General features: G+C 39.0%; 1 protein-coding gene across 1 annotated transcript in view; it reads right to left on the minus strand.

The window, feature by feature from the left end:
- The window catches only part of aass (aminoadipate-semialdehyde synthase), an 82,375-nt gene that overhangs the window by 31,121 nt on the left and 23,830 nt on the right, over positions 1 to 27,424 (minus strand). Inside the window, exons 5-13 of the mRNA XM_040026721.1 lie at positions 25,183 to 25,250; positions 24,931 to 25,077; positions 24,749 to 24,827; positions 22,404 to 22,531; positions 17,094 to 17,242; positions 14,386 to 14,508; positions 2,107 to 2,218; positions 1,911 to 1,970; positions 1,614 to 1,681 (exon numbers count right to left, since the gene is read on the minus strand). Of these exons, the coding sequence (XP_039882655.1) occupies positions 1,614 to 1,681; positions 1,911 to 1,970; positions 2,107 to 2,218; positions 14,386 to 14,508; positions 17,094 to 17,242; positions 22,404 to 22,531; positions 24,749 to 24,827; positions 24,931 to 25,077; positions 25,183 to 25,250 (934 nt within the window). The remainder of the gene's footprint in view (positions 1 to 1,613; positions 1,682 to 1,910; positions 1,971 to 2,106; positions 2,219 to 14,385; positions 14,509 to 17,093; positions 17,243 to 22,403; positions 22,532 to 24,748; positions 24,828 to 24,930; positions 25,078 to 25,182; positions 25,251 to 27,424) is intronic.

A 27,424-nucleotide genomic window follows, 5' to 3' on the forward strand; every position in this document is an offset into this window, starting at 1 on the left:
GCTTTGGTGACCATGGATTCACTGAGGATGGTGAAAAGAGGATGAGATCCCTCCAAGCAAGCTGTTCCTACAGCCTTCGAGAAAAAAATGCATACAGTCTGATTGTTAATGATTAATAAAAATATTCATTGGTTAAACGTTATAAAGTCATAGATCTGTCAATAGATCCAACAAACACATTCAAATATTTGTAAATACAACTCTTGCGAACATGTAAAAAAAAGCTAAGACTGCAGAAAAATAAGCAAATCAATTACAAATAATCAACAGATCTGAGAAAATAATTACAGCAGATTTAAAACCATTCCTAAATGCTATATGCTATAAATGTGATTTCCCAGATGACGAATGCTAAATGTGCAAATGATTATATTTTCATGTTTTTGAGAAATCTCCTTTATACAGAGCCAGACTGAATTGACTTCTGTGACTTTGGTACTAGAAAAAAGCATTAGATCACAGGGCATGTTTACTTACAAGTCTAAGCTTCAAAATGTTTTACATTTGTAAGTGACTGTCTAGACCCACAGTTTGCTAATAAGCTGCCATAAGTTAACTGCAGATCTGACATGTAATAATAAGAACATGCAATATTAAATAGCTAGATTTGTTGCCTGGGCATGTAAAGTAGATGCTAACATAAACAAGTAAACCTGTCCTCAATGTTAGTCTTCAAACTTACTTAATGTAGCAGATAAGACAAAAAAATATTCCAGTACTGTTTTCAGACATTGCTGATGTAGAGAAAATGGAGAAAACGTACAAATCTGATGTTATTTGAACGCTGTCTTTTTCCATAGAGTCACAAGCAATGAACTGTTTTATGTTATTATGTTATGTTATTTGTACTCATTTACTTAAAGACCCTTGAAAAAAAATGTTGTATTCTTTTAAGATAAATCATCTCTACGAAACTCCTAAGTGCAGTCAAGGTTCCACTGTTAACAGTGGAATTCTAGCAGTTATATCCTGCCTCCAGTCTTTGTCCTAGCTTTTATTTATGCACAGAAGTAAAACTGGTATTGATTATATCTGTTATATTTGTTGATTACATCTTACATCTGATTACACCTCAAAAAAACCTGTATGTTAACACCAGACAAAACAAGACAGAAAGACTCAGCATAATGAGTGATTGGGTTTTTAGTGTAAAAGAGTAGAAAATATATGTCTACCACTTGGTGAGTGCATATTCCAGCTTCTGGAGTTAGTTAGCAGAGATGGCCTATTTACCATGCTAGCTAAGTAAGGTGTTAATGCAGGCACAGCAGACACCAGAAGGCAGCACATAGTAATGGTTAGTTACTATGAACAAAGATCCTCAAACTTCACAAATGACAATTCTAGGAAAGGATTACTTAAGGAATGCAACAGCAGAAATGGCACACTAGAAACCAAGTTAATAACTGAGGTTAACAAGCTCTACAATTTAGAAATTCAGAGCTGGTGAGCTATTGCACCTTTCCTGTAATCGTTAGACATTGTATCTTACTCATAGAATGTTTTAACAGGTTTGATGAACATTTAAAATAAGAATTACATTCAAACGAAGCATTTAAATGCAAATATAACAAACAAACTTACATATTCACAGTTCCTGTCTGAAGACTTACCTTCTTTCTCTAAGTTTTTCAATGTATTCAAACTTTGGAGTAAGTTTTCCGTTAGAGGTGATGACAGCCTTTAGGAATAAATCAGAACATCCAAACCAGACATGAATTTCACTTATTTGCAGAAAGAGTCAAACAAACATCCGTTACATACACATATCTAATCCAAATAAATAAATGTATGTTATCAACCAAAATATTGAATTTGAAAATGAAGTAAAACACTCAACTAAAAATAGCATCATGCCTTTGTAACAAATAAAGTGAGATACTTCTCTCAACCAACATTTCACTACTTACATCTCTGACTTGTGGGCTAAATTCTTCTTCGTCCAATGGTCTGGTTGAATCTGAAGGTAGCTGGTAATGACATATAATTTACTCAAAAAAAAAAAGGAAACACTATGTGAAACATGTCATAGCCCTCTCCCATACTTGATCAGAAAACACCACCAAATGCACTGCAAAATTGGTGGCATCAAACCAGACGTCTTACCATCTCCCAGATGTAGGGGAAGAGACGGTCACCAAAATACTCTGTGGCTTCGATTGGCAGCTGAGCAGGAAGGTTGTCAATGGAGCACATGAGAATCCCGTTTCCCTCCACGCTGCCGGGACCACAAATAAAACCAAATCAAATGTTAAAATTCAGGCATTTTACTCTTTCAAAAAAAAACAAAAAAAAAACAGTAGCAAGTATACAATTTGATGGCAGTCTCAAAGAAGTTAGGAGGGGACAACAAAAGGCTGAAAAAGCAAGCAGCACTAAAAAGAAACAGCTTTGCGTCTATTTAGGTTGACTGTCAATAGATCTGTAACATGAGGAGGGTATAAAAAAATGTTAATTTTAGTAGATTAACAAGTAAAGATGGGCAGTAAAGATTGTATTAAAAACATTCATGATTCTGTTATTGGTTGCACATCTGGAAAGGCAACATCAGTGCTGAAATGTATGTAGCAATTTTAGAGAGACATATGCTCCCATCCAGAAGAAACTGTTTTCAGGGAAGGCCTTGCTTATTTCAGAAAGACAATACTTTTGAGTGGGCCCATTTCCATATGGAAGCAAAAAAACCCTGGACATACTGAAGTCAACTTTTAACTTTGGAACATTTAGAAACATAAAACAGAAACTAACAGGGCTATTTTTCTGTATTAACTTGTGTATTGCTTAATTGTAAAACCACTGAAAGACAAAATTTGTTGATGTTTTCTTTATTTACCTGTTCACCTTTGCAGTTATATTGGGCTCTCAGACAAGTCTTTTTTTTTTTTTGACAACTTTATTTATGATTTTCCAATATGACAAAAGTACAGAAAAATATAACTCGAATTGCGACTACAAACACTGCCATTGTGAAACCGGTTGCGCCACGTAGTGGCAAACCAGTTGGATGTAGGAAAATGTATAATCTATGGGCACAAACAAAAAAATACTACCATGTGAAACCCAAAAAACAAAACCCACCAAAAAACAAAACAAACAAAAACAGAATAAAATAAATACATAAATAAAAGGGGGGGCTGCATTGTGCGCAGTTCTTTTTGGCTTGCTACAGATAGTAGGTGGCTTTAAAGAAAGAAAGAGAAAAAACCCCAAACACAGATAAAAGCAGTAAATGACAACTTCTCCACATATTCGACAAAGGATGACCAGGTTTTGTAGTATTTACTTTGAGACCCTCTCAAACTGTATCTCAAATACTCTATCTGCAAGCACCTCATCACCTCTCTCACCCAAGACTGCTGTCATCGGATTAGGATCAGTTGTTTTCCCACACACATATGAAAGAGCTTTAAAAACTAATTCCCAGAACCGGTTCAAATCAGAGCAGGTCCAGAACATATGGTTAATATCGGCGGGTGATTGGTTGCACCTCGGACATCTATCATCAGAGGAATTGTATATTTTGGCTAGTTTAGCTTTGGTTAGGTACGCCCGGTAAAGAATTTTAAACTGTATTATACAATGCCGTATACAGATTGAGGATTCATGGATCTTGCTAACACTAAGATCCCATAGGTCGTCTGGGATCTGGAGGTTTAAGTCCAGCTCCCAGGCATTTATGGCTTTGGACACAGAGTCTGCCTTTATATGCTGCAATGTGCTATATATTTGAGAGATGTGACCTCTAGCAATAGATCGAAATTGCAGACAATCCTCAAGTGAATGTGTGTGTGAATGGGTGGATGATTGTGCATAGAGTAAAGCGCTTTGGGGTACTTAGGACCAAGTAAAGCGCTATACAAATACAGACCATTTACCATTTACCATTCAAGTGTACAGACATTAGGTAGACTTGGATAAGAAGTGAAGTGTTTAACTGCAAAGCTACGCGCTTGTAAGTATCTAAAGAAGTGAGTCTTTGGGATTCCAAAATCTTTAGACAATGCTTCAAAGGATAAAAATGACCCTTTAACAAACAGATCAGAGAAGCAGATAATTCCTCTGCTGTACCAAACCTTGAACCCTGCATCGCTCAGAGCTGGTAAAAAAAAGATGATTTGACGCAATAGGAGAGCACTGAAACCAGACATTGAGAGAGTTCTTAACCACAGGATTTTTAAAATGAACATTGCGACTGACTGGTAGACCTGAACACATTATTGCAACAGGGGATATGGTGAGATTACCGTCTAGCTCCATAGTGGACCAAGGCGGCCCTCTGCCCTCCCTAAAAGCCCGCATCCAGGTGGATAATTTCACAATATTGGCAGCCCAATAATAATACATAGAGTTTGGTAGGGCCAGGCCGCCTTCCGACTTAGAACACTGTAACAAGGATTTACGGATCCTTGGAACTTTTTTGTCACAAATAAAAGATGATATGAGTTGAAAAAGGTTTTAGGAAGAAAAAGGGGTATCATCTGGAAGAGGTACATGAATCGAGGCAAGACTACCATTTTAATCGTGTTGACCCGCCCAGCAAGAGAGATGGGTAATACTGACCAGTGTGCCAAATCCTATTTTGTTTTCTCTAATAAAGGGGTAAACTTTTGTTTAAAAAGATCCTGATAAGCGTCTGTGATTTGAATACCCAAATAGGTGAATGAGGAGTGTTCCAGTCTAAACTGAAAGGCTGAGTAGTCCGCTTCCTTCGCCAGACTGTTAATAGGGAACAGTGTGCTTTTAGCCAGGTTCAATCTGTATGGAAGAAATATAGTATCATCAGAATTCAAGTATTTTTAGACATTGAATTTATAACACTGAATTTTTATCCTCCAAATTTCCCTGCAAAAATTCACCTGCCAAAAATTCACCTGCAAAAAAATCACCTGCAAAAAATTCACCTGCAAAAAATTCACCTGCAAAAATTCACCTGCAAAAAATTCACCTGCAAAAATTCACCTGCAAAAAATTCACCTGCAAAAAATTCACCTGCAAAAATTCACCTGCAAAAATTCAATTGCAAAAGTGATGAACTTGAATGACCCAAGCCAGAGCAATCAGGATGTGGATGGGGTAAGGTACTGACATGTTACAACTTTATAGTTGTTAAATTCTGGGTACAAGTATCTTGTACATGTTTTTTAATATTATTATTATCCTACCCAATTACATGTTTCTTTTAATCAGAGTATGCTGTTTTAATGACTTTACAATATCACTTACATTGTGTTCCTTACATTTTCCCTAATTGTATGTTATATTAATCCTATACTTCCGTTTTAATATTTCTAATGTTTGCCTTGTTTTCTTCACTGTCTGGTCTGCCTCTGTCTCACCTGTATGGATGCATTTACATCTAAATGTCCCCAACAAAGGATGTTTTAATTCACCACTATTCCAGTGAAACACGAGTCTCCCATCTTCCTGCTACCTGTCTCGAGTTTTTGTTCACCAAAGCACACACCAACTTCATACTGACGGACAGATCACTGCCCTTTTGCCGCCTTGTCTGACCGTGTTTTGTGGCTTTGGTTCACTTCACCTCACTCTTCCCCATTCTTGTCATTAAATCAGGCCGTTCTGCAACCATGGCAGCCATTCACTCTATGGCTTTATTCATGGTGTATTTTACCCCTTCACCAAAGGCCATTCTCGTTTCCAACATTATATTTGCAGTGTTCGTCTATCTATCAATATCTGCGGAGTATTTTTTTTTAACGAGTATCCTATTTTCTAAAGCACAGCATGTAAAGGGTAGCTCGGTTAGCAGGATGCTAGCATGTAGTGCTTAGTGAGACACGCCTCAGACGAGTTGAGCAAAGACCCCGTCTGTGTACTTTATACGTGAGCAACGGATTTAAATAAAATTAACGTTTCAAAAGAAAAACTTGAAGATAAAAAACAATATACTTACCGGAGAATCGCCAGGGTTTGCTGCTTCCATCTTGCTGCTCCTAAATTCAAAACTGCCTCTGCAGACAGGCAGGGGAGGCGTGGAAATTGTCTTTGAGTTAGTCAAACGTTTTCCTTAGTTCGAGTAGATGATAAAATAAAATAAAAATAAATGGGATTTTAAGTAGGACTAGGCGTTCTGTAATGATCTCTATTTAGGAGAAAAACGTAATCACTCACCTTTAAACAGCTCTCTTTTAGGAGACACACTGCTGGCTAACGGTGTCATGTGATCAAACAGCGTAATTTAATTGGCTGAGAGCCGCTCGACTCGATCTAGTGCTGATTGCTCTGGCTTGGGTCATTCAAGTTCATCACTTTTGCAGTTGAATTTTTGCAGGTGAATTTTTTGCAGGTGAATTTTTTGCAGGTGAATTTTTGCAGGTGAATTTTTTGCAGGTGAATTTTTGCAGGTGAATATTTTTGCAGGGAAATTTGGAGGATAAAAATTTAGTGTTATAAATTCAATGTCTAAAAATACTTGAATTCTGATGATACTATATTTCTTCCATAAATCTGTAACCAGACAGGCGGCCAAAGGAACCAATGAGGTCCAGAGCTGAAGGAATTGATGCCTCCGGATCTGTAATATACAGAAGGAGATCGTCTGCATACAAGGAGCACTTATGAATAGTGTTTCCCCTAGTGATCCCCCTTATTCTGGGGTCCGTTCTCAATGCTGCCGCCAGCGGCTCTATTGACAGATTGAATAGCAGGGGGCTTAAAGGGCATCCCTGGTGGGTGCCTCTATGTAAGGAAGAGTATTCTGAAATAGTGTTATTGGTGCAGACTGAAGACAGGGATGCTGAGTACAGAGTCCTGATCCATGAAATAAAATTAGAACAGACGCCAAATTTTTTCAAAACGGAGAACAAATATTGCCAATCCACACAGTCAAAAGCCTTCTCGGCATCTAGTGAGACTATTAGTGATCAACTGAATGGTCAGAATATAGGATATTTAACAGCCGTCTGATATTGAAATATGACTGGCGGTTCACTATAAAGCCTGTTTGGTCCTCATGTATAATAGAAGGTACTACCTTCTCAATACAAAGTGCAAGAGCTTTTGTGAGGATCTTATAATCCACATTCAGTAGACTAATGGGGCGATAGGATCCACATTTTTGAGGATCCTTGTCTTTTTTGAGTATTACAGAGATTGTGGCTTGGGACAGAGTTTGTGGCAACGTGCTTGTTGCCTGAATTTCTGAAAAAACCTCAGACAGTAAAGAAACTAACTTGCCGGCAACGCGTTTATAGAAATCACACAAGAAGCCATCTGGGCCCGGTGCCTTGCCATTTTGCAAAGAATTAACTGCCTGCAATATTTCCGCAGAGGTAATAGGTCTTTCCAGTAGCTCACGTTGGTCTGGGTTAATAGTGGGAGTATCTATGTTCCTCAAGAAGGAATCCAAGTCAGCCTCTGAATAATCAGTGCGGGAAGTATAGAGATCCTGATAAAATAGCTTGAAAGCAGCATTAATTCCGTCAGGGTGTGTTACCACCTGACCGGAGTCTAACTGTATGTCGGGTATAGATTGAGCTGTGGCGGATTGACGAAGCTGATGCGAAAGATATCTACTTGCTTTTTCACCATGCTCGTATACATGATGTCTTGATCTAGGTAGGAGCTTCTCAGTTTCTTTAATTGAGAGAGTGTCAAATTCAGACTGCAGCAGTACCTTCTGCTTATATAAATCAGCGGTTGGACAGGTAGCATATTGTGTGTCAATGTTAGCTATGAGCTCCGTCAGCTCCTGAAGCCGTTCGTTTCGCTTTTTATTCTTATAAGATGAAAAATAAATAATTTGGCCCCACAGATATGCTTTTAGCGACTCCCAAATTATAGATTTTGAAACATCTGGAGTGTTATTTGTTTCTAGAAAAAGCTCGATGTGGTGTACTATGAACTTGCAAAACTCCTCATCTGACAATAATGCTGAGTCAAATTTCTGGAACCGCTGCCTTGCTCATACGTTTGGAAATGCTATATCAACCTGCACTGGTGCATGATCAGAAATTACAATTGCATTGTATTTACACATGGTGACCCTTGGGATATGGAAATTATCCAGACGAAAATAATCAATCCTGGAATACGAATGATGCACAGGGGTGAAGAAGGAATAGTATTTTGCTAAGGGCTCAGTGATACACAGTGGATCTGAAATGCCATAGTTTTGAAGAAATGTCTACAGCATTTAAATTCTATGTATATCGTTCATGGACGATTTAAAATCTTCAAATCTACAATTTCACACGTGCTACACCTTAAGTTTTTGCTAATGCAATCATGCTTTTAATAATTTAAAAATTATTTCAGACTGAAAACTAAATCAAATTCAATTTCAATTACATTTTATTTAGCACCAAATCACAACAACGGTTGCTTTAAGGCGCTAAAGGGAGCAGATTTCTTGCAATGCTACTAAATTATCTGCCTGGAGAAAATCAGTCTGCTGTAGAGCTGGGCGATATAAGATTTTTTCATATCACAATATGTTTTTTTTTCATTTCAGGCGATAACGATATCTATCACGATATAAGCCAAATAACTATATTTGTAAGATTTAAATGTGCCGTTGCTCACAAGTAAAATGTGAAATAATCAGCAGCTTGTTTTGATTTAAATATTTATTTCCCATAATAAGTTCAACAGGGTAGATGTACTTAAGGAACATGAGACTTTTTCAGATAAATAAAGGCAAATATTGCAAACTACACAAAAGGCAGCCGCTAAAGCGTTTAAGTTTCAAAATAGAACAAACGAAACAGACTACTAAATTGTCAATTCAACTTAGAAACAAAATATTAATTCTAAAAATAAATCTTAGTTTGTTTTACAGAAGAACAGACAAAATTGACTAACTTTTGTCAATATCAAATAAACTGAGAACTAAAAGGAAATTCTCAATCTCTCCTTGTTGTATAGCTTAGCTTTTCAAACAGTTTTAACAGTTACTTTAGTCTGACAAAAGCCGAATGACGAATTAGCGCTTCCAGTCAGAGATTGAGCATGCACCAGTTTATTGTATTACCAGACTTGCTTTTGGCACAATTTACAGTGCGCGCTACTCTGTTTTTTGTCAGACTTGAAATAGCCGAAATACCTTCACACTACGGAACTTCTATGGCTCTTCCGTTCGACAATCTCTCCGGCATTGGAACCATCATCTGTTTTCTCTTCGGTAACCTTCGGTCACGCTCGGTTGATTTTTCTCTAGTCGGCACACTCATTTCCTCCGTTACCCGGGCGGCACAGCGGCTGGCTGCTTCCCAAACAAATACACATGTACGGCTTGGCACTTGTGCTGTACGTAACAAGTCACGTGACGTGACGCTGCGACTGTGATTGGTTCGGCTCTGCGCTACTTAATTTGGATTGGCTGTTCTTCTTTTTTTTTTAAGAGGACAAGAGCGGTGAGGTCTATCGCAATAGTTTATTTTTTCTATCGAGAAAAAGTTATTTCGCAATACATATCATTATCGGTCTATCGCCCAGCTCTAGTCTGCTGTGTCAGTGACATCGTTTATGCTTTCCAAGGTTGACACACATAGTGATGTCTTTTCTACCACATTGACAGGACATCTTATTTATTTATGCATTGCCAAATCACAGCAACTTTATGGTGCTTTATAGGGTAAGATATATAATAATTAAGAAAAAAATGCCTACAATCAAACAACCACAAATGAGCAAGCACTTGGTGACAGTTGGAAGGAAAAATTCCCTTTTAACAGGAAGAAACCTCCAGCAGAACCAGGCTCAGGGAGCAGGTATGTGCCATGACTGGATGAGGCTGAGGGGAGGGTGACAGGATAAAAGAAAAACTGTGGAAGAGAACCAGAGATTAATAACAATTAATGATTGAGTAGTGGTGTATAAACACACAGACACTGAAAAGCAGTGAGGGAAGTTGAAATGCTCAGTCGTCATGGGAAGCCTCCAGCAGCCTACACCTAGTGCAGCAGAGTTGCAGTCTTACACGCCTCTCTGCAGCTTCTCTCCTCCTGTTACCCCACCAAAACCCCATTTCCATTGAGACTGTGTCAGCTCCCAAAAAGACAAAAAACAAACTAAAAACCAGCAACAAACAACTTAAACATAAAAAATCCCAAAGAAAGAACAATACAGTATCCACATCTGAACCAAAGAGCAAAACAGTGAAATGTGGATTATTAAATATTAGGTCTCTCTCCTCCAAGTCTCTGTTAGTACATGACTTAATAATTGATCAACAAATTGATTTACTCTGCCTTACAGAAACCTGGTTGCAGCAGGATGATTATGTTAGTTTAAATGAATCAATACCCCCATTCTAACCATCAGAAACCTCGAAGCGCAGGCTGAGGGGACTATATGGCAGCAATTTCCCACTCCAGCCTTTTAATCAACCAAAGACCCAGACAGACTTTTAATTCATTTGAAAGCCTGATGCTTAACATTGTCCACCCCAGCTGTGAAACTCAGAAACCAGTCTTACTTGTTATCATATATCGTCCACCTGGGCCTTACACAGAGTTTCTGTCTGATTTCTCAGACTTTTTATCTGATTTAGTGCTCAGCTCAGATAAAATAATTATTGTGGGTGATTTTAACATCCATGTAGATGCTAAAAATGACAGCCTCAACATGGCATTTAATCTGTTATTAGACTCAATTGGCTTTTCTCAAAATGTATAAGAACCCACCCACCACTTTAATCACACTCTAGATCTTGTTTTAACATATGGCATAGAAACTGAACATTTAACAGTGTTTCCTGAAAACCCTCTCCTGTCTGATCATTTCCTGATAACATTTACATTTACAATAATTGATTACACAGCAGTGGAGAGTAGACTTCATCACAGTAGATGTCTTTCTGAAAGTGCTGTAACTAAGTTTAAGAATATAATCCACCCACTGTTATCATCTTCAATGACCTGTACCAACATAGAGCAGAGCAGCTATCTGAACGCTACCCCAACAGAGGTCGATTATCTTGTTAATAATTTTACCTCCTCGCTACGTACGACTCTGGATACTGTAGCTCCAGTGAAAACTAAGGTCTCTAATCAGAAGTACCTGACTCCGTGGTATAATTCTCAAACATGTAGCCTAAAGCAGATGACTCGTAAGCTGGAGAGGAAATGGCGTGTCACAAATTTAGAAGATCATCATTTAGCCTGGAGAAATAGTTTGCTGCTTTATAAGAAAGCCCTCCGCAAAGCCAGAACATCTTACTATTCGTCACTGATTGAAGAAAATAAGAACAACCCCAGGTTTCTCTTCAGCACTGTAGCCAGGCTGACAAAAAGTCAGAGCTCTGTTGAGCCAACCATCCCTTTAACGTGTTATGATTCAGTGTCATGGATATTTTTTTTGTACGATGTTTTTTGTCTGCCACACCAGAGGGTGCCAAAGTTTGTGTCCTGTGTTATTGCTGCTATGTGAGTTACAGGTGGAGGCTGACCATTGGTGGAGGACTGGGAGAGGCCGGCTATAAATGAGGACCCTTCTCAACCGACACGACCCCGCCTACTTCCTGTTCCCAACGAACTGTGCATGTGGCTGCGTGTGAATTTGTATTCTGGGAGCTTTTGCCGTGTTGTAAATAGTTTGTTGTATATAGATGTAAATAGTTGTCGATACTTTTTTTTACTCGGTAGCTGTAGGGGTGAGAAGCCATTTTTCTTTGGGAACCTTTTCTCCTGTTTTTTGGTTAGGGAGGCAGGTAAGACACCTGTAATTTTCTTTTGGGGTTTTCTGTGAAGGTAAGCCAGCTGCATTTCATTTCTAGAGTTTTTTTTGTTTGTTGTTTTGGCCATGCTCACCCTGACGCCTGCTACCTTTTGGGACTTAATAAACTGACTGGCTGTTGTGAAATCCGTGGTAGCTGGTTTTTGTTGGTTCGTCTTCCTTGAGAGCAGGGAGTGTGGGGGCATTTCTCCTTATTTTTATTTTCCTTATGTTGCACGCCGGTTTTCCCTGGGCTGGGGTGTAACAAACGTTAACTAGTAATGACTTCATGAACTTCTTCACAAATAAAATTTTAATCATTAAAGAAAAAATGACCAATAATCATCCCACAGAAGTAATAATATTAATAGCTACTCTTAGTATCATTGATGTTAAGTTACTCTTTTTCTCCAATTGATCTTTCTGAGTTAACTTCAATAATTACTTCCTCCAAGCCATCAACGTGTTTTTTAGACCCCATTCCTACAAAACTGCTCAAAGAAGCCCTGCCATTAATTAATGCTTCAATCTTAAATATGATCAACTCATCTCTAATAATCGGCTATGTACCTCAGGCCTTCAAACTGGCAGTAGTTAAACCTTTACTTAAAAAGCCATCTCTAGACCCAGCAGTCTTAGCTAATTATAGGCCAATCTCCAACCTTCCTTTCATATCAAAAGTTATTGAAAGAGTAGTTGTCAAACAGCTAACAGATCGTCTGCAGAGGAATGGTTTATTTGAAGCGTTTCAGTCAGGTTTCAGAGCTCATCACAGCACAGAAACAGCTTTAGGTTAAGGTTAAAGGTCTGACTGATCTTCTTATGGCCTCTGACAGTGGACTCATCTCTGTGCTTGTCCTGCTAGACCTCAGTGTAGCGTTCGATACTGTCGATCATAATGTTCTACTAGAACGATTAGAACGTGCTGTAGGTATTTCAGGTACTGCGCTGCAGTGATTTGTATCATATCTATCTAATAGACTCCAATTTGTACATGTAAATGGAGAGTCCTCTTCACACACTGAGGTCAATTATGGAGTTCCACAGGGTTCAGTGCTAGGACCAATTCTATTTACATTATACATGCTTCCCTTAAACAAGATTACGATTAAGCAAGTGACCCCATAATATGGCACAGGGTACTTATGTTGTAAAAAGTTTTTTTGTTTTTCTGAAAAGTACAATGAAATTACATAGTACTTAAAATTACTTACATAGTACTTAAATTTACTTACAGTGTAATTATTTCATTATTTCCCGTAAAAAAACTGACTTGTTACCCCCTTATTCTAGTACAATTTTAAGTTACAGTAGAATAATTTAAACATTATATTAGAAGTATTTGTAGGGTAAATATAGTTACACTGCAATTTCAGATAACACATGTTATAATTGCATGTAATTACAGGGTACTTAAACTCCTAAGTCAAATGTTGTATTATAAAGTGCTCCTGAGTTTGTCTCCTGAATCCAAACCAGGAGATGGTTCCAAAGAAAATAAAGTCTGAAAGGTGAAGGCTTTGCCTCCAGATCTACTTTTATATACCCAAGGAACCACAAGTAAGCCAGCAGTCCAAGAGCAAAGTGCTCAACTGCCTGGTTCTGCTGAAGGTTTCTTCCTGTTTAAAGGGAGTTTTTCCAGTCGCCAAAGCTCTTGCTCATAGGGGGTCATACGATTGTTGGGGTTTTTTCTATTGTATATTATGGTAGGGTCTACCTTACAAAACAAAGCACCCTGAGGTGAGTGTTGTTGTGACTTGGTGCTGTATAACTAAAACTGAACTGAATTGAACTGAAATCAGGTGGCATGGTACTGTTCTTGGCCTTCATTAAGTTTAAGAAGCCAACTGCACTGGTATATTTTTATGTACAAAGCCATCCTGGGTGAACTTCCTGCAGCTATGTAACCTCTTAATCCCTTTAAACAGCTGCTGTGATTTGCGGTCTCTTATTTTGCACCTTGTTCATTGAAAAACCTTCAGAGCACTTTAACAGAACAGAACTGAATAGCCCTTTATTGTAAATGTACAAAGAAATTATGGGTGATCCAGACCAACTGTGCAGGAGTAAATATAAATAGCCAGCAGCTGCTTGTCTTTGTCTCCCTGGGAAAGTTCAGAGCTCTAATAAAGACTGTTGTAACTGAAGACTGTTATTCATAAACTAGACTTTGTATTTGTATTATTTTGTTTTATGTGTTTTAATGTTGTATTTGATTTTTAACTTGTAACACTGTAATAATATGCCTTCCTCGCCAAGTCTCCCTTGATGTTAATCTCAAGGGATCCCTGATTAAATAAAATAAATAAATATGAGGTCTTTAGGATAAAATAAGAAAGGAGTTTTTAAAAGCCAACTCAAGTAATAAATGCATGAACCAGTTTTTCTACATCACTCTGAGATAGGATGTTAGCATGTTTTATCCATGTCCAAATGCAAGTAAACAGTCCTACAGATTTGGATAATATGTGCATTGAAAGACCTATCCTGGTCAAAAATGACTCCAACATTCCTCACACAAAGGTCTAGCAGGATACGAATGGTGAGTTACGTTAATAAACCAAGCTGAACAGAAGAATATACAGAAATCATAAAAGATGCTGCTTGATGTAAAAATTGGAGTCTTTGCCTCAATCCTGAAACCCTGATCCAAACAGAAACACAGTTGATGCTGGCACAAAGGCAAAACATGAACCGTTTGCTCTATACCTGTCATGATCAATATGCTGGTCAGCGTCATACATGCAGAAAGGCTTATCAATGGTGGTGCACTCATTCATGAACTCTATAGAGCCTCCAGTGTCAGCAGATATGTCGCAGATGGCCAGCAGCCTGCAGGAAGACAGAAAAGAAAACACTTATGAGGGTATAGCAGGCTGTGGGGTAAGGTGATCCAAACGGGTATGTCCTACAGGGAGGAGGCCCCAGCACAGACCCGGGACACGCTGAAGAGATCTATTGGCTGGCCTGGGAAAGGTTTGATGTTTCCTCAGATAAGTGGGGTGCCTCTGCCAACTATAGATAAGCAGAAAAAAATGGCTGGATGATTTGTTTTATTATTTTAGATGTTAATTTTATTGAAGATGTCATGAGATGTCAGGAATCACAATGCTTTTGTTTGTTTTTCAGATGTTATTTTGCCATATTTTAGTAATACGTGAACAGCTTTTGTAGTAACATGTTTTCATATTTATTCTCATATTTAACATCTCAAAAAGTTGATTCAGTTCATCTACACGTAGCGTTTTCAGTGGCAAAAAATGTTTCATCGCTCATCCACATGACTTCTTTGGTCTCAGCTGATTGCAGGTTTTCCCAACCTTATAAACAGTATATTTGCATAATGACTAAAACTAGCACCACTAAAGAACAATGAGGTCAGTTTCTTGATCATTAATATACAAAATGTCATGACCATTGATCAACAATTACTGATCAAAGACAACAAAATTATCATCCTTCTGGCAGACAAGGGTAGGTACACGGTTTTGCTAAACCAGAAACTATCATGAGAAAATTTTCTTGCTGCTCAGTTACAAAAATACTTGAAACAAGACCAGGAAGTGACTACAGGAAGACGGTGATAGATTGTCTGAAGCAGTTAGAACAAGACAATACTACTGACCGGATGTCATTTTTTAATTAATTTATTTTATTTTTATTTTTTCTTTTATTTGGTTTTTATTTATATATAATGTATTTTTATTATTTAGTTCCAATGATACAAAAGTCTTGTATGATGTTACGTCTGTCTCATTTGTGTTCCAGTCACTGAAGCAGGGAAGGCAGTTCATAAGAGATTACAGGATGACCCCAACCTCAGCAATAAATGGCCTGGTAAATGGCCTGCATTTGTATAGTGCTTTTCTAGTCCCTAAGGACCCCAAAGCGCTTCACACTACATTCAGTCATTCACCCATTCACACACACATTCACACACTGGCGATGGCAAGCTACATTGTAGCCACAGCTGCCCTGGGGCGCACTGACAGAGGCGAGGCTGCCGGACACTGGCGCCACCGGGCCCTCTGACCACCACCAGTAGGACTGCTCTCAGCACCAACCAAGTGTGATTGCTCTTGGAACTCTGACTTCATTCCACATATTTCACATACAATAGTTATTACTACAGACTAAAACATGGGTGGGCCTTTGGCTCCCCAGTTTTACCCATTGTAGCCAACTTTTACATGGAAGAATTGGAAAAGAGTGCTCTGTTATCCTACCCTGGAACACCACCAAGTCATTGGTTCAGGTATCATTATCATTTCATTATCATTTTTATTTATGAACTGAACAGAAACAGAAATACAAAATAAATATTACCAAATAACTTATAATTTATAATATTAATACCAAATAACGGTCATACTGTATTAAATGCCAGTGAACACAAATGTGTTTTAGATGTGTCATCTGTAGGGGGACATTATTCCACAGTTTAGGCACTACAAACCCAAATGCTCGATTGCCTCTGTGAACGAGCCTACACCTTGGTATGGCTAAAAGCAAAAGATCATTTGAACTAAGAGATCTAGAAGTCGGATAAGGCTTCAACAGGTAAGACAAATACCCAGTAGCCTGTCCATTTGGAGCTTAGTAGGTCAACAATAAAATTTTAAAACCAATTCTGAAGTGAACAGGGAGCCAGTGAAGAGAGAGAGAGAGAGAGAGAGGCAAGCACTGGTGAAATATGTTCATGTCTTTTAGTTCACATCAGAAGACGAGCTGCAGCATTCTGGACCAACTGCAGTCTTGGATGGCAGGTCTGACTAACTCCAACATATAAGAAGTTACAATAGTCCAGCTGGGATCTAATAAAAAGGTAAAGGTATGTGGATGACACCTGAGTGAAAATCAAATCTCAGGACATACCACAAATCACTGATCACATTAACTGTGAACCAACTGCTTCCTAAGCAAAAACCCTTAGTGATTTCTCATCTGTCAGGAGTATTAGAACAGCTGAGACATATTTTCTCTAAACACCACGTCAGTCAGCTGAAACTGAAGAAGTCACTTGGATGACTGACGAAACCTTTCTCCCACTGAAAACGCTACGTCCAGATGATTTTCTTTTAAGATTTCCTTACCTGGATGATTGAACATCAAGACATTTTTCTTCTTTGTTATTGAAGAATGTGATAACTGGTTTGAAATGCGTTTGTTATTGTTTTTCATTAAACGGTTTTCAAATGTAACTTCAAACCTGAGTGTTTCTTAGTGTTAGACCAGTTGGTTAGTCTAATTTTTTTTTCTTGTTTAGTCAACTAAGAAATTAGTCGCCAGGAATATCCCTAAAAGATAAACATGCAATCGCTGTTGAGATGCAGTAGCTACCACCACAGTACTTTTATTCATTCAGTAGAAAAAGATTTCCAGCCTGTATTTGTGATTTTCCTGTGCTGCATTCTTACTTGTGAGGAAGCTTTGGTGATCCCTCGTTGTATGCAGATGAGGATTTTTGTGGTCTCATGAGCATCTGAGCGTCCAGTCGCCTGAGGAGTCGAGGAGTGTGGGGGTCCCAATAAATACCATTGATCAGACAGGTTGTATAGGGTGCTACCTATAGTCAGGAAGAAACCACTGTCCAGTCATTCACTATGTGTTGAACTACAGTGTGTCAGCCATTCAGCAGTGCTTTTGAAATCTCAACTGTAATTTAAATCTACAACTACAATTCTGAAAAAGTTGGAATGGTGTGTAAAATACATATTACACATTTTCTACAACACAAAACAAAAAGATATAGTACCCTGAACTGCATTAAATAATACACCAACAATAAACAGTAAGTCTCTCTCTTCTAAGTCCCTGCGAGTAAACAGTTTTATAATTGATCAATTTTTATTTATTTATTTATTTTTGCCGCCTGTCCCATTTGGTTCTTTTGCCATCAGAATTATTGTCTGAAGGCCAAAAAAGACGCCCAACAGATTTACTTTACCAAGTGGACCATCCCGGCCTTGCCGTATTGGTCCATTTGATTGACCTTTGTTTTTATTGTTTATTTATTTTATTTTATTTTCACTTGTTACATACGGGGAAGACATGACTGGGGGAAAGGAAAGGGAGAAAGAATGAGAGGGAGGGGAAGAAAAACAGCGGGGAAGAGGAGCGGTGATAAAGAAAAGAAAATTGATCAATATACTGATTTAATTTGAGTTAAGGACCTGGTTATACTACAATGGGTATGTTAGTTTATATTCACGTGCAACTCATTTTTAGTATCTTGCCCAAGAATAGTTTGCCTGGGATCAAACTATCAACCTAACAATTGGTAGATGACCTGCTCTACCTTTATAGCCACAACCTGAACAGAAAGGGTGGACAATAAGTTAGTTCCACACCCGTGGAGGCCAAAAACTCAAAAATGTTCTGTGCTAGGACCAGTTCTGTTTCTGTACACCTGCTTCCTTTACACACTATCATTCGAAGGCATAGCAAATATTTTCATTGCTATGCAGATGAAATCCAGCTTTATTGATCCATGAAGCCAGATGACACACATCAATTAGGTAAACTGCAGGCATGTCCTGGATGGGACCTGAATGACCTCTAATTTCCTGCTACTAAATTCATACAAACTGAAGTTATTGTATTTGACTTTAAAACATGTTGTATGACTACTTTAGGCTTGGTGTTTGATCACAACTGTTTTAATTTCATGTCACCTGTTATTTGACTGCTCCCTAATGTGGAGATCAGGGAAATATTTTACTGCTACTATTCATAACCATCATTACCATTACATTAATTATCATTTCATCAAAGCATTTATTCAATAGATTACACATGTTCTTAGTTAAGATTATTACACCTATCACAGAGAGCTTCTGTCTGGTAAAAGGTCAGAAGCGTCAACGGGCGGGGTGAGGCCGAGTGCATTTTGAGGTCGAGACACACACACACACACAAACAGTAGTTAGACTCATGTTTAGGTAAGAGTTCAAATAATAGTTTGCAAAACCTTGTAACTGTAAGATTATGTCTACCTAAGGGACAGTTTGTTCCAGGAGATAAGCGAGAGTTAGAAGATTAATAGGAAGCACCTGGCCTCAAGACGGAGAAGATGTCCTTTTAAATGTGTCAAAAGTCGTCAACAGAACATTTGTGGTTTTGAAACTTGTGCATGTATTGTATCTGCTTTGACACATGAGGGGGCGTCATAAATAATACCCTGATGTTATAAAAACAACTGCTTGTGTATTACTGGGCGGAGATCAATGCTGTCTGTGTGCAATGTTCATCTCCCCACGCGTGTGTTCATTAAAATCATTGTTTGACCGACTCTCCTGGACCAATTGTTGTTTTTTGTGCTCACCCTCAATATTTGAACCCGTAACACTAACTTGAGCATTGTGCCTCACGTTAGGGAGTGTGTAGTTTCGTTCTTTTGTCCGATAACTTTGGAGAAACTTAGCCACCATTTTTACTGGCCTACTATGCCTAAAGATGTGGAATAATTTTGCTGCCACTCCAATTTTAAAGCATAGAGGAAATCTGGCTTTCCCAGTTGGAGCGCCCAGACTTCAGAATAACTTGCCACTTCAGAGTCTATACAGTCTTTCAAATTGCATATTAAAACTCACTTTTAATTCAAGTTCAGTTTGAATACCATCAGGCTTGTTTTATCTTTGTTTGCTTTGTTTTCATGTTGAATATATTGTCATTGCCTCATCATGTCTCATTTTTCTGTATTTGCTTTTCTATTGTGTTTTCTTGTTCATTAAGTAATTGTGAAGCTTTGGAAAAAGGATGGTATTAGTTATACTAAAATAAAGAAAATATTAAAAACAGCATTAATTGTGAAAGATTAAAACGGTAACTATGTGCATTTTAAAACTGACCTCACATATGCTTTTTGTTTTCTCAAATTAGTACTCCACACTATGGACTGTTCTCAGTCCAGCTATGGTTCAGCTATGGTTCAGCTATGGTTCCCCTACTGCTCTGCACAAACATGGATAAAAGTTAGCATTAGTAAGTGTTAAATTATCAACTCCAGACAGATTTGGTGTTTAACACTAAATCAGAGTTAACGTACCAACTCTCCAAAAAGAGTTAAATTAACACTCTCTGGTGTGGACCCATATAGACACTTTAATAGTGTTGAAATCAAATCTGACAGTGTTAATTTGGACATGCTGGATTTGCTGTGTAGGTCCCAGAGACAAACTTAACACTACAGCTGCAACTATCTTACTTAGGTTTTAATGTTGATTAATATCTAAGCATTGACTTTTTGAAAACCCAACCTTAAATATGTTGGCAATACATCGCTAAGTAGCTTATTATTTTAATGTATCTGACTGATTTCACTGGGTGACATTAATTCACGGGGCACATTCCTCATAAAGCAGATAAGACAGTTACAGACAGTTCCATCACACTGGAAAAAAGTCTTAAGCGAATGTGAGTCCAAATGGTGTGTGTCTCTATGTTAGCCAGGATGTACCCTGCCACTCGCCATGTGGCAGAGCAATAGTTCTCGAGGCCTTCTGAAGGCCAAAGTTTTTCTTTGGTTACTTTTTCACTCATTTTTTAGTCCAGTCCATGATGATTTTCAGAGGGATGTGTTTCTTGTTTGTTAAACCACTTAAAACCGACACATGATTCCCTTAAAGGCAAAAACACCTAACTCAAGAGATGAATGAATTATGGGTCTATGCATAATACAGAACCTAGCAAAGAACCAATTTTAAAATATAATATAAAAAGCTAATAACTAATAACTAGTTATTGGCTAATAGCTATTAGCCAATAACTTGCATATCTTGCCTGGTATGCATTATATTAGAAAAAGTATTTTTGAGGAAACTGGACAAGTGGAGGACAAAAGAAGTGGCAAGCCTAAAAATAAAAAAAATAAATCTACAACAGATGAACACTATGTTTTCCATTTTTCTCCTCAACACTAGGGCTGTTCAATATAACTATATATATCGGATGATGATATAAAAACGTCTATCGTTTCATTTTACGCTATCGTTTGTTTCGTGGTGTTGCAAAATAAACTGTTTACGGCAATATTTTTTCACCGTTTTGATGGTCACTGTAGTGGCTATATTAATTTCTTAAAGTTCTCTCTTTCTCTTATATTTTATATAACCACACTACAGACGGACAAGCGCCTGTTTTTATGCGTTGTCGTTAGCAACAACGACGGTAACACTATCGCGTGTCCGCTTGTTTATGTTTCACATAAACCTTTCACAATAAAGCTCAAGATCCTGTTGAGACTTTTCAAAATAAACTGAATCACGTGAAAGAGCAGATTATTTACGGATGAGAATTAAAAAAGAGCCGCCAGGTGCTAAAAAATAAACCTTAGACTCAAACGTTAGAACAGGCTTTTCCCCGCAGCACGCCGTGTAATAAATACTCACAAAAAAAACAGCACCCTTTACAACTTATGTCTAAAAATGTTTCGTTTCATGCATCTGTTACAACACTCGACTCCAGCTACATGACGCGCAGCTGGAAACACTTTACGCAAGACGAGATTCACAGAATTTACAGAAAATGTTACATTTTTGTGATTTATATTGTTATCGGGACGATAGATGTCTTATATCGGGGATATGAGATTTTGGTCATATCGCATAGCCCTACTCAACACCATACCTAACCAACACCTCATCGTCTCCTCTGTTCACTTAACCTACATGTCCCTGAGGACACTCTCTGCCACTTCATCTAACAACTTCTGCATCCAGTAATGCCATTTCTGCATGCATGTACATTTCCAGAATTCCATATTCTTTTCTAACCGACATCCAACCTGTGGGTCAAATGCACTAACAATATTCACACCTTCATTTTCCAGCTTCAAATTCATGATGCTGTCTGACACTATTCTTTCAAGATTACCCCTACTCCTTTCCACTTGCTCTCTACAGCAAAGTAGAACAGTCCAAATCCAGTGCTACTGACCTTGCTACCCTTCCACCTGGCCTCATGCACACACAATAACTCACTCTTCCTTCTCTCCATGTCAGTGAGCTCTCTCTCTTTACCAGTCATAGACCCTCCTTTTAAAGTCCCAACTCTCCCCTCCATAATCACATACCTTACCCCTTTCCTTTCCCTAATCTCTAATAATCTATATAAAAACATAGGGATTACCATGGTAAACACAGATCTAGAACCCTGCAAGTGGGCTTTATATTTCTACTTAAATGACACATCAATACAGCATGTGTTTTGAAATGCCAGCACAACTTGACTTATTCATGTCTTATGTGGGCAGCACGGAGGTCAGCAAGAAGGTCCTGAGTTCAATTACACCATCAGACCGGGGTCGTTCTGTGTGGAGTTTGCATGTTCTCCCCGTGTTTGCATGGGTTCCCTCTGGGTACTCCGGCTTCCTCCCACCGTCCAAAGACATGCAGTTTGTGGGGATAGGTTAATTGATTAATCCAAATTGCCCATAGGTGTGAATGCGGGAGTGAATGTGAGCGCTGTCATGTGGCTATCTGTCTCTGTGTGTTAGCCCTGCAACAGACTGGCGACCTGTCCAGGGTGTACCCCGCCTCTCGCCCTATGACAACTGGGATAGGCTCGAGCACCTATCCTGAAAAGGATAAGCGGAAGCGAATGGATGGATGGATGGATGCCTCATGTGTTGCTGACTGAAGTAGAGGACAAGGCCCCCGAATAACAGACGGGGGTTGGAGTAATGTTGTAAGCAGGCCTTAGTGACAGACAAAAATTAAGAAACTCACGCTGGTCCTGAAGTGGGAAGTGTACAGTTCTGGATGGATCTCGTACTCAATGGGGTCATAGATGCAGTCACTCTTTCTTACAAGGTGGTGGTGTCGGCTAAGGACGGTGGCATACACTTTGGTCATATCTGGCAAGAAAACATACAGTTTGCTCTAGTTAAATTAAATAATATAACTTAATGATAGTGATAAAAACGAACAAACACAATTGCATAATAAAAGGTTGTAGGAATACAGTTAGCTTTAGCCATAAATTAGTATATATCTAATCTTAATGTCACATTAATGATTCTAGTAATATTTTGACTTAATCTTTAATGATAATACAGTGAACTGACTTTGAATCCTAATAATTAGAGAGGTTTACTGTGGTGGGATGTGGAGTTGTGTGTGGTGTGGAACAACAAAGGTAGATGGAAAGCTGCTCTCATAAAAGCAAAGTGTTAAAATCTCCCAATTCTTTTCATCTTTGGGCTGAAGGAAGGACAATACTCGGTGTATAAATGCTCAATCAACAATCATTTATTTCCATACAATTCAACACTTAAGAGCATAAGAACGTCCGGACGGGAGAGATGCTTGCAGAGGGTCACAGCATGTCTCAAACTGGTGACGGGTTACTCAGCTTCTTATAGCCTCTAGTGGCCCCCACCTAGTCGTAAAAGCCTAAACATTCACATTCTTTCTCTGTTACGGCACCTAAGTTATGACCTCGGCTCCCTGTCTTTCTGCTCTCTGTAAAGGTGGGGGTATGGAATGTGGTCTATCTCCCCTGTCCTAGACACAGAGTCTCCTGCATACAACCTTTCTTTTCATGATTCAGCAGTATGAAATGTCAAGAAACAGTGTAACACATTCACAGCAGATCAAGGATACAGAGTGATGCACACTTATCTAATGAACTACAAAATGAATATGTTCTTTTAGCCCAAAAGTATAATGAGAACTAAACTACATACACAGCACACCATCTAAACTAAAGGAAATTATATGACCTACAGCAGTTAACATAATTCAACTACTTTAACTACAGATATAAGATAACATATGATAACAGAATAATCTCACAAAAGGAAAACACTGCAAATAAATATCACTTGACTTGCCAACTTGCAACTAACCAGGGAACATCATTCATGTCTCACAGACTACAAGGACTGTACGAATTACTGGCATTAAATGTGTTCGGACCAACTTCTACCACCCTCAGACTGATGGGGTGGTGGAACGGCTGAATAAGACTTTAAGCTCCATGATTCGCAAGGTCATTTACGCGGATGAACACAATTAGGATTGCCAGTTAGACCCTCTTTCGTTTACAGTGAGGGAGGTGTCCCAGAGTTTCATGGGATTTTCTCCCTTTGAGTTACTGCTCAGCAGAACTACACTACTGCCCCTTGTGATGTGATAGCTCTGTTTGAAAAATCTTCACCGAGCATAACACCCCAGTAGATCTCAGACCCAGCAACAACCTCAGACAACAAAATGGAAAAACACTGGAAAAAAAGAAAAGAAAACAATGTTGTGTATGTTATATGATAAGCAGTTCTCAGACCAACACATAGGAGGGACGAAACAACCACTCCAAAGGTACGTAGCGCCACAAGAGAGATCCAGGTCTTTAGGACAAGATTCAGCTATAATTTCACTTCAATGAGGGGACACACTGTTTTCATGATGCTAATATTCACATTTTGGACAGAGAAGATGGATGGTTTCAGAGAAGAGTAAATGAGTAAATGGATATCCACTGAATAGAGGTAGTGACCTACAACACCAAACAGGTGCCACCTATAATACAGTCCTGAGATCATTTTCCAAGTGATTCACCTCCAATTCACACTTTGTCTCATGGGATCCTAATGACTCACATGATGGCAGAACGGGTCAGTGACTCTCAGTATCTCAAAGTTGACAACCCCACAAAAACAGGGATAGAGATGACAGACGTTTTATTATCATCATCTGGTATATTTTGTCATATCCCACAGCCCTAAAATAAATTGTCAGATATTTTGTTTTTTTAGGTTCATGACTTTCCAATTTATTCACAGAGGCAAAAATAAAGGAACATAGTAAAAGTTTGGTTAATAGTAAGAACTTTTTGATCAATCTAGAAATTTATAAATGTTGTTATTTTCTAAACACATTTCATTTGTATTATAATCTGTAAGCAATGTTTAATTTAAGTCCTTGTGCTTTTTGTGGTGTCCATGTTTTTCCACATTCCAAATAACAAGATCAGACAGACCATTTCCCCAAAGAACTTGTGTGTTTAAAGTGCTACAACCCACCACGGTCACTCCAACAGCTGAAAATTGCATGATGCTCAAAATATTTCATACCTCCTGTTTCAGAGACGTCCTTCAACTCGTGAGGTTCAACATATTCAACAGGAAGCTCGTTGATGATGTCTTGGGCTCCCTGCAAGAAAGAAAAAAGATGCATAAAATGAAACATTCATCACAAAATCCTCCTTAATGTATTTTTTCTGACTGAGTGTTTGGTTGTGTCTAAGGTTTTGTACCTTGGAGACATTTCCTGTTCCAGTGAAGCAAAATGTGAGGGGTCCAATGGATTTGGGCATAAGCCCCATTGAAATTTCATACCCACAATCCCTGACTGCTTGGATGGCCTGGCTTACATTCCTATAGTTATGAGCCATACCAATGTGCTGGATATGAATCATGTGGAGAAAAGGACATCACATGTGAACTCTTTATAAGGACAAAGTTGTTTTTAACATTTTTTTGAAATGATAAAGAATGTCCACTCTTACCATAAACGGAGTGTGGTGGCCAAGAGCCAAGAAGCGCAGCCCCAATCCATGCAAAATGTTAATCATTCCTGAACAAAAAGAAAGAGAGATTCATTTACTTCAAAAAGAACAATTTACTAAATAATAACACACAAAAATGTTGTACTGCTTGAAATTCCGTCTCCACCGTTGCTCGACACTGCGTGTATAGAGCAGGTAGTGCAACAATAGAAAAATAGTTGCGGGACGGCACTGTGTAGCGTTTGTCTAGGGTGTTGCTCATTTTCCTAAATCCCTCGTTTTGCACAGTGTTGATGGGAGCCATATCTTTGGTCAGGTGATAAGTGATAGCCTCCGTAATTTCTTTGAGTTCAACGTGTATAGGGAAGCGCTGTACAGTGGGGCAAAAAAGTATTTAGTCAGCCACCGATTGTGCAAGTTCCCCCACCTAAAATGATGACAGAGGTCAGTAATTTGCACCAGAGGTACACTTCAACTGTGAGAGACAGAATGTGAAAAAAAAAATCCATGAATCCACATGGTAGGATTTGTAAAGAATTTATTCGTAAATCAGGGTGGAAAATAAGTATTTGGTCAATAACAAAAATACAACTCAATACTTTGTAACATAACCTTTGTTGGCAATAACAGAGGTCAAACGTTCACTATAGGTCTTTACCAGGTTTGCACACACAGTAGCTGGTATTTTGGCCCATTCCTCCATGCAGATCTTCTCGAGAGCAGTGATGTTTTGGGGCTGTCGCCAAGCAACACGGACTTTCAACTCCCGCCACAGATTTTCTATGGGGTTGAGGTCTGGAGACTGGCTAGGCCACTCCAGGACTTTCAAATGCTTCTTACGGAGCCACTCCTTTGTTGCCCGGGCGGTGTGTTTTGGATCATTGTCATGTTGGAAGACCCAGCCTCGTTTCATCTTCAAAGTTCTCACTTATGGAAGGAGGTTTTGGCTCAAAATCTCACGATACATGGCCCCATTCATTCTGTCCTTAACACGGATCAGTCGTCCTGTCCCCTTGGCAGAAAAACAGCCCCATAGCATGATGTTTCCACCCCCATGCTTCACAGTAGGTATGGTGTTCTTGGGATACAACTCAGTATTCTTCTTCCTCCAAACACGACGAGTTGAGTTTATACCAAAAAGTTCTACTTTGGTTTCATCTGACCACATGACATTCTCCCAATCCTCTGCTGTATCATCCATGTGCTCTCTGGCAAACTTCAGACGGGCCTGGACATGCACTGGCTTCAGCAGCGGAACACGTCTGGCACTGCGGGATTTGATTCCCTGCCGTTGTAGTGTGTTACTGATGGTGACCTTTGTTACTTTGGTCCCAGCTCTCTGCAGGTCATTCACCAGGTCCCCCCGTGTGGTTCTGGGATCTTTGCTCACCGTTCTCATGATCATTTTGACCCCACGGGATGAGATCTTGCGTGGAGCCCCAGATCGAGGGAGATTATCAGTGGTCTTGTATGTCTTCCATTTTCTGATGATTGCTCCCACAGTTGATTTTTTCACACCAAGCTGCTTGCCTATTGTAGATTCACTCTTCCCAGTCTGGTGCAGGTCTACAATACTTTTCCTGGTGTCCTTCGAAAGCTCTTTGGTCTTGGCCATGGCGGAGTTTGGAGTCTGACTGTTTGAGGCTGTGGACAGGTGTCTTTTATACAGATGATGAGTTCAAACAGGTGCCATTCATACAGGTAACGAGTGGGGGACAGAAAAGCTTCTTACAGAAGACGTTACAGGTCTGTGAGAGCCAGAGATTTTCCTTGTTTGAGGTGACCAAATACTTATTTTCCACCCTGATTTACGAATAAATTCTTTACAAATCCTACCATGTGAATTCATGGATTTTTTTTTCACATTCTGTCTCTCACAGTTGAAGTGTACCTCTGGTGCAAATTACTGACCTCTGTCATCATTTTAAGTGGGGGAACTTGCACAATCGGTGGCTGACTAAATACTTTTTTGCCCCACTGTATAGGGTTCCCGTTATTGATGTTTGGGTGGTTGACCGGGACGGATTTTCTCCTGTCACTTTCTCGTCATCCCTGACGTGCTCTCCGTTGTTTTTTCCCTGCCAATTTTAGCATCACACGGCACAGCTTCTGTATCACGTGGTATAAGGCTCCGCCCTTGTCATTTGTTGAGCAGGAAGAGTGAGCCCTTGTTTTCATGCAGATTACGTCCCGGATCAAAATGCGGTACAATCGTCGTCGTCTTTTTTTTTCTTTTTTTTTT

Source organism: Simochromis diagramma, unplaced genomic scaffold, assembly GCF_900408965.1.
Source record: "Simochromis diagramma unplaced genomic scaffold, fSimDia1.1 OVJJ01000293.1, whole genome shotgun sequence".
NCBI classification, from domain to species: domain Eukaryota; kingdom Metazoa; phylum Chordata; class Actinopteri; order Cichliformes; family Cichlidae; genus Simochromis; species Simochromis diagramma.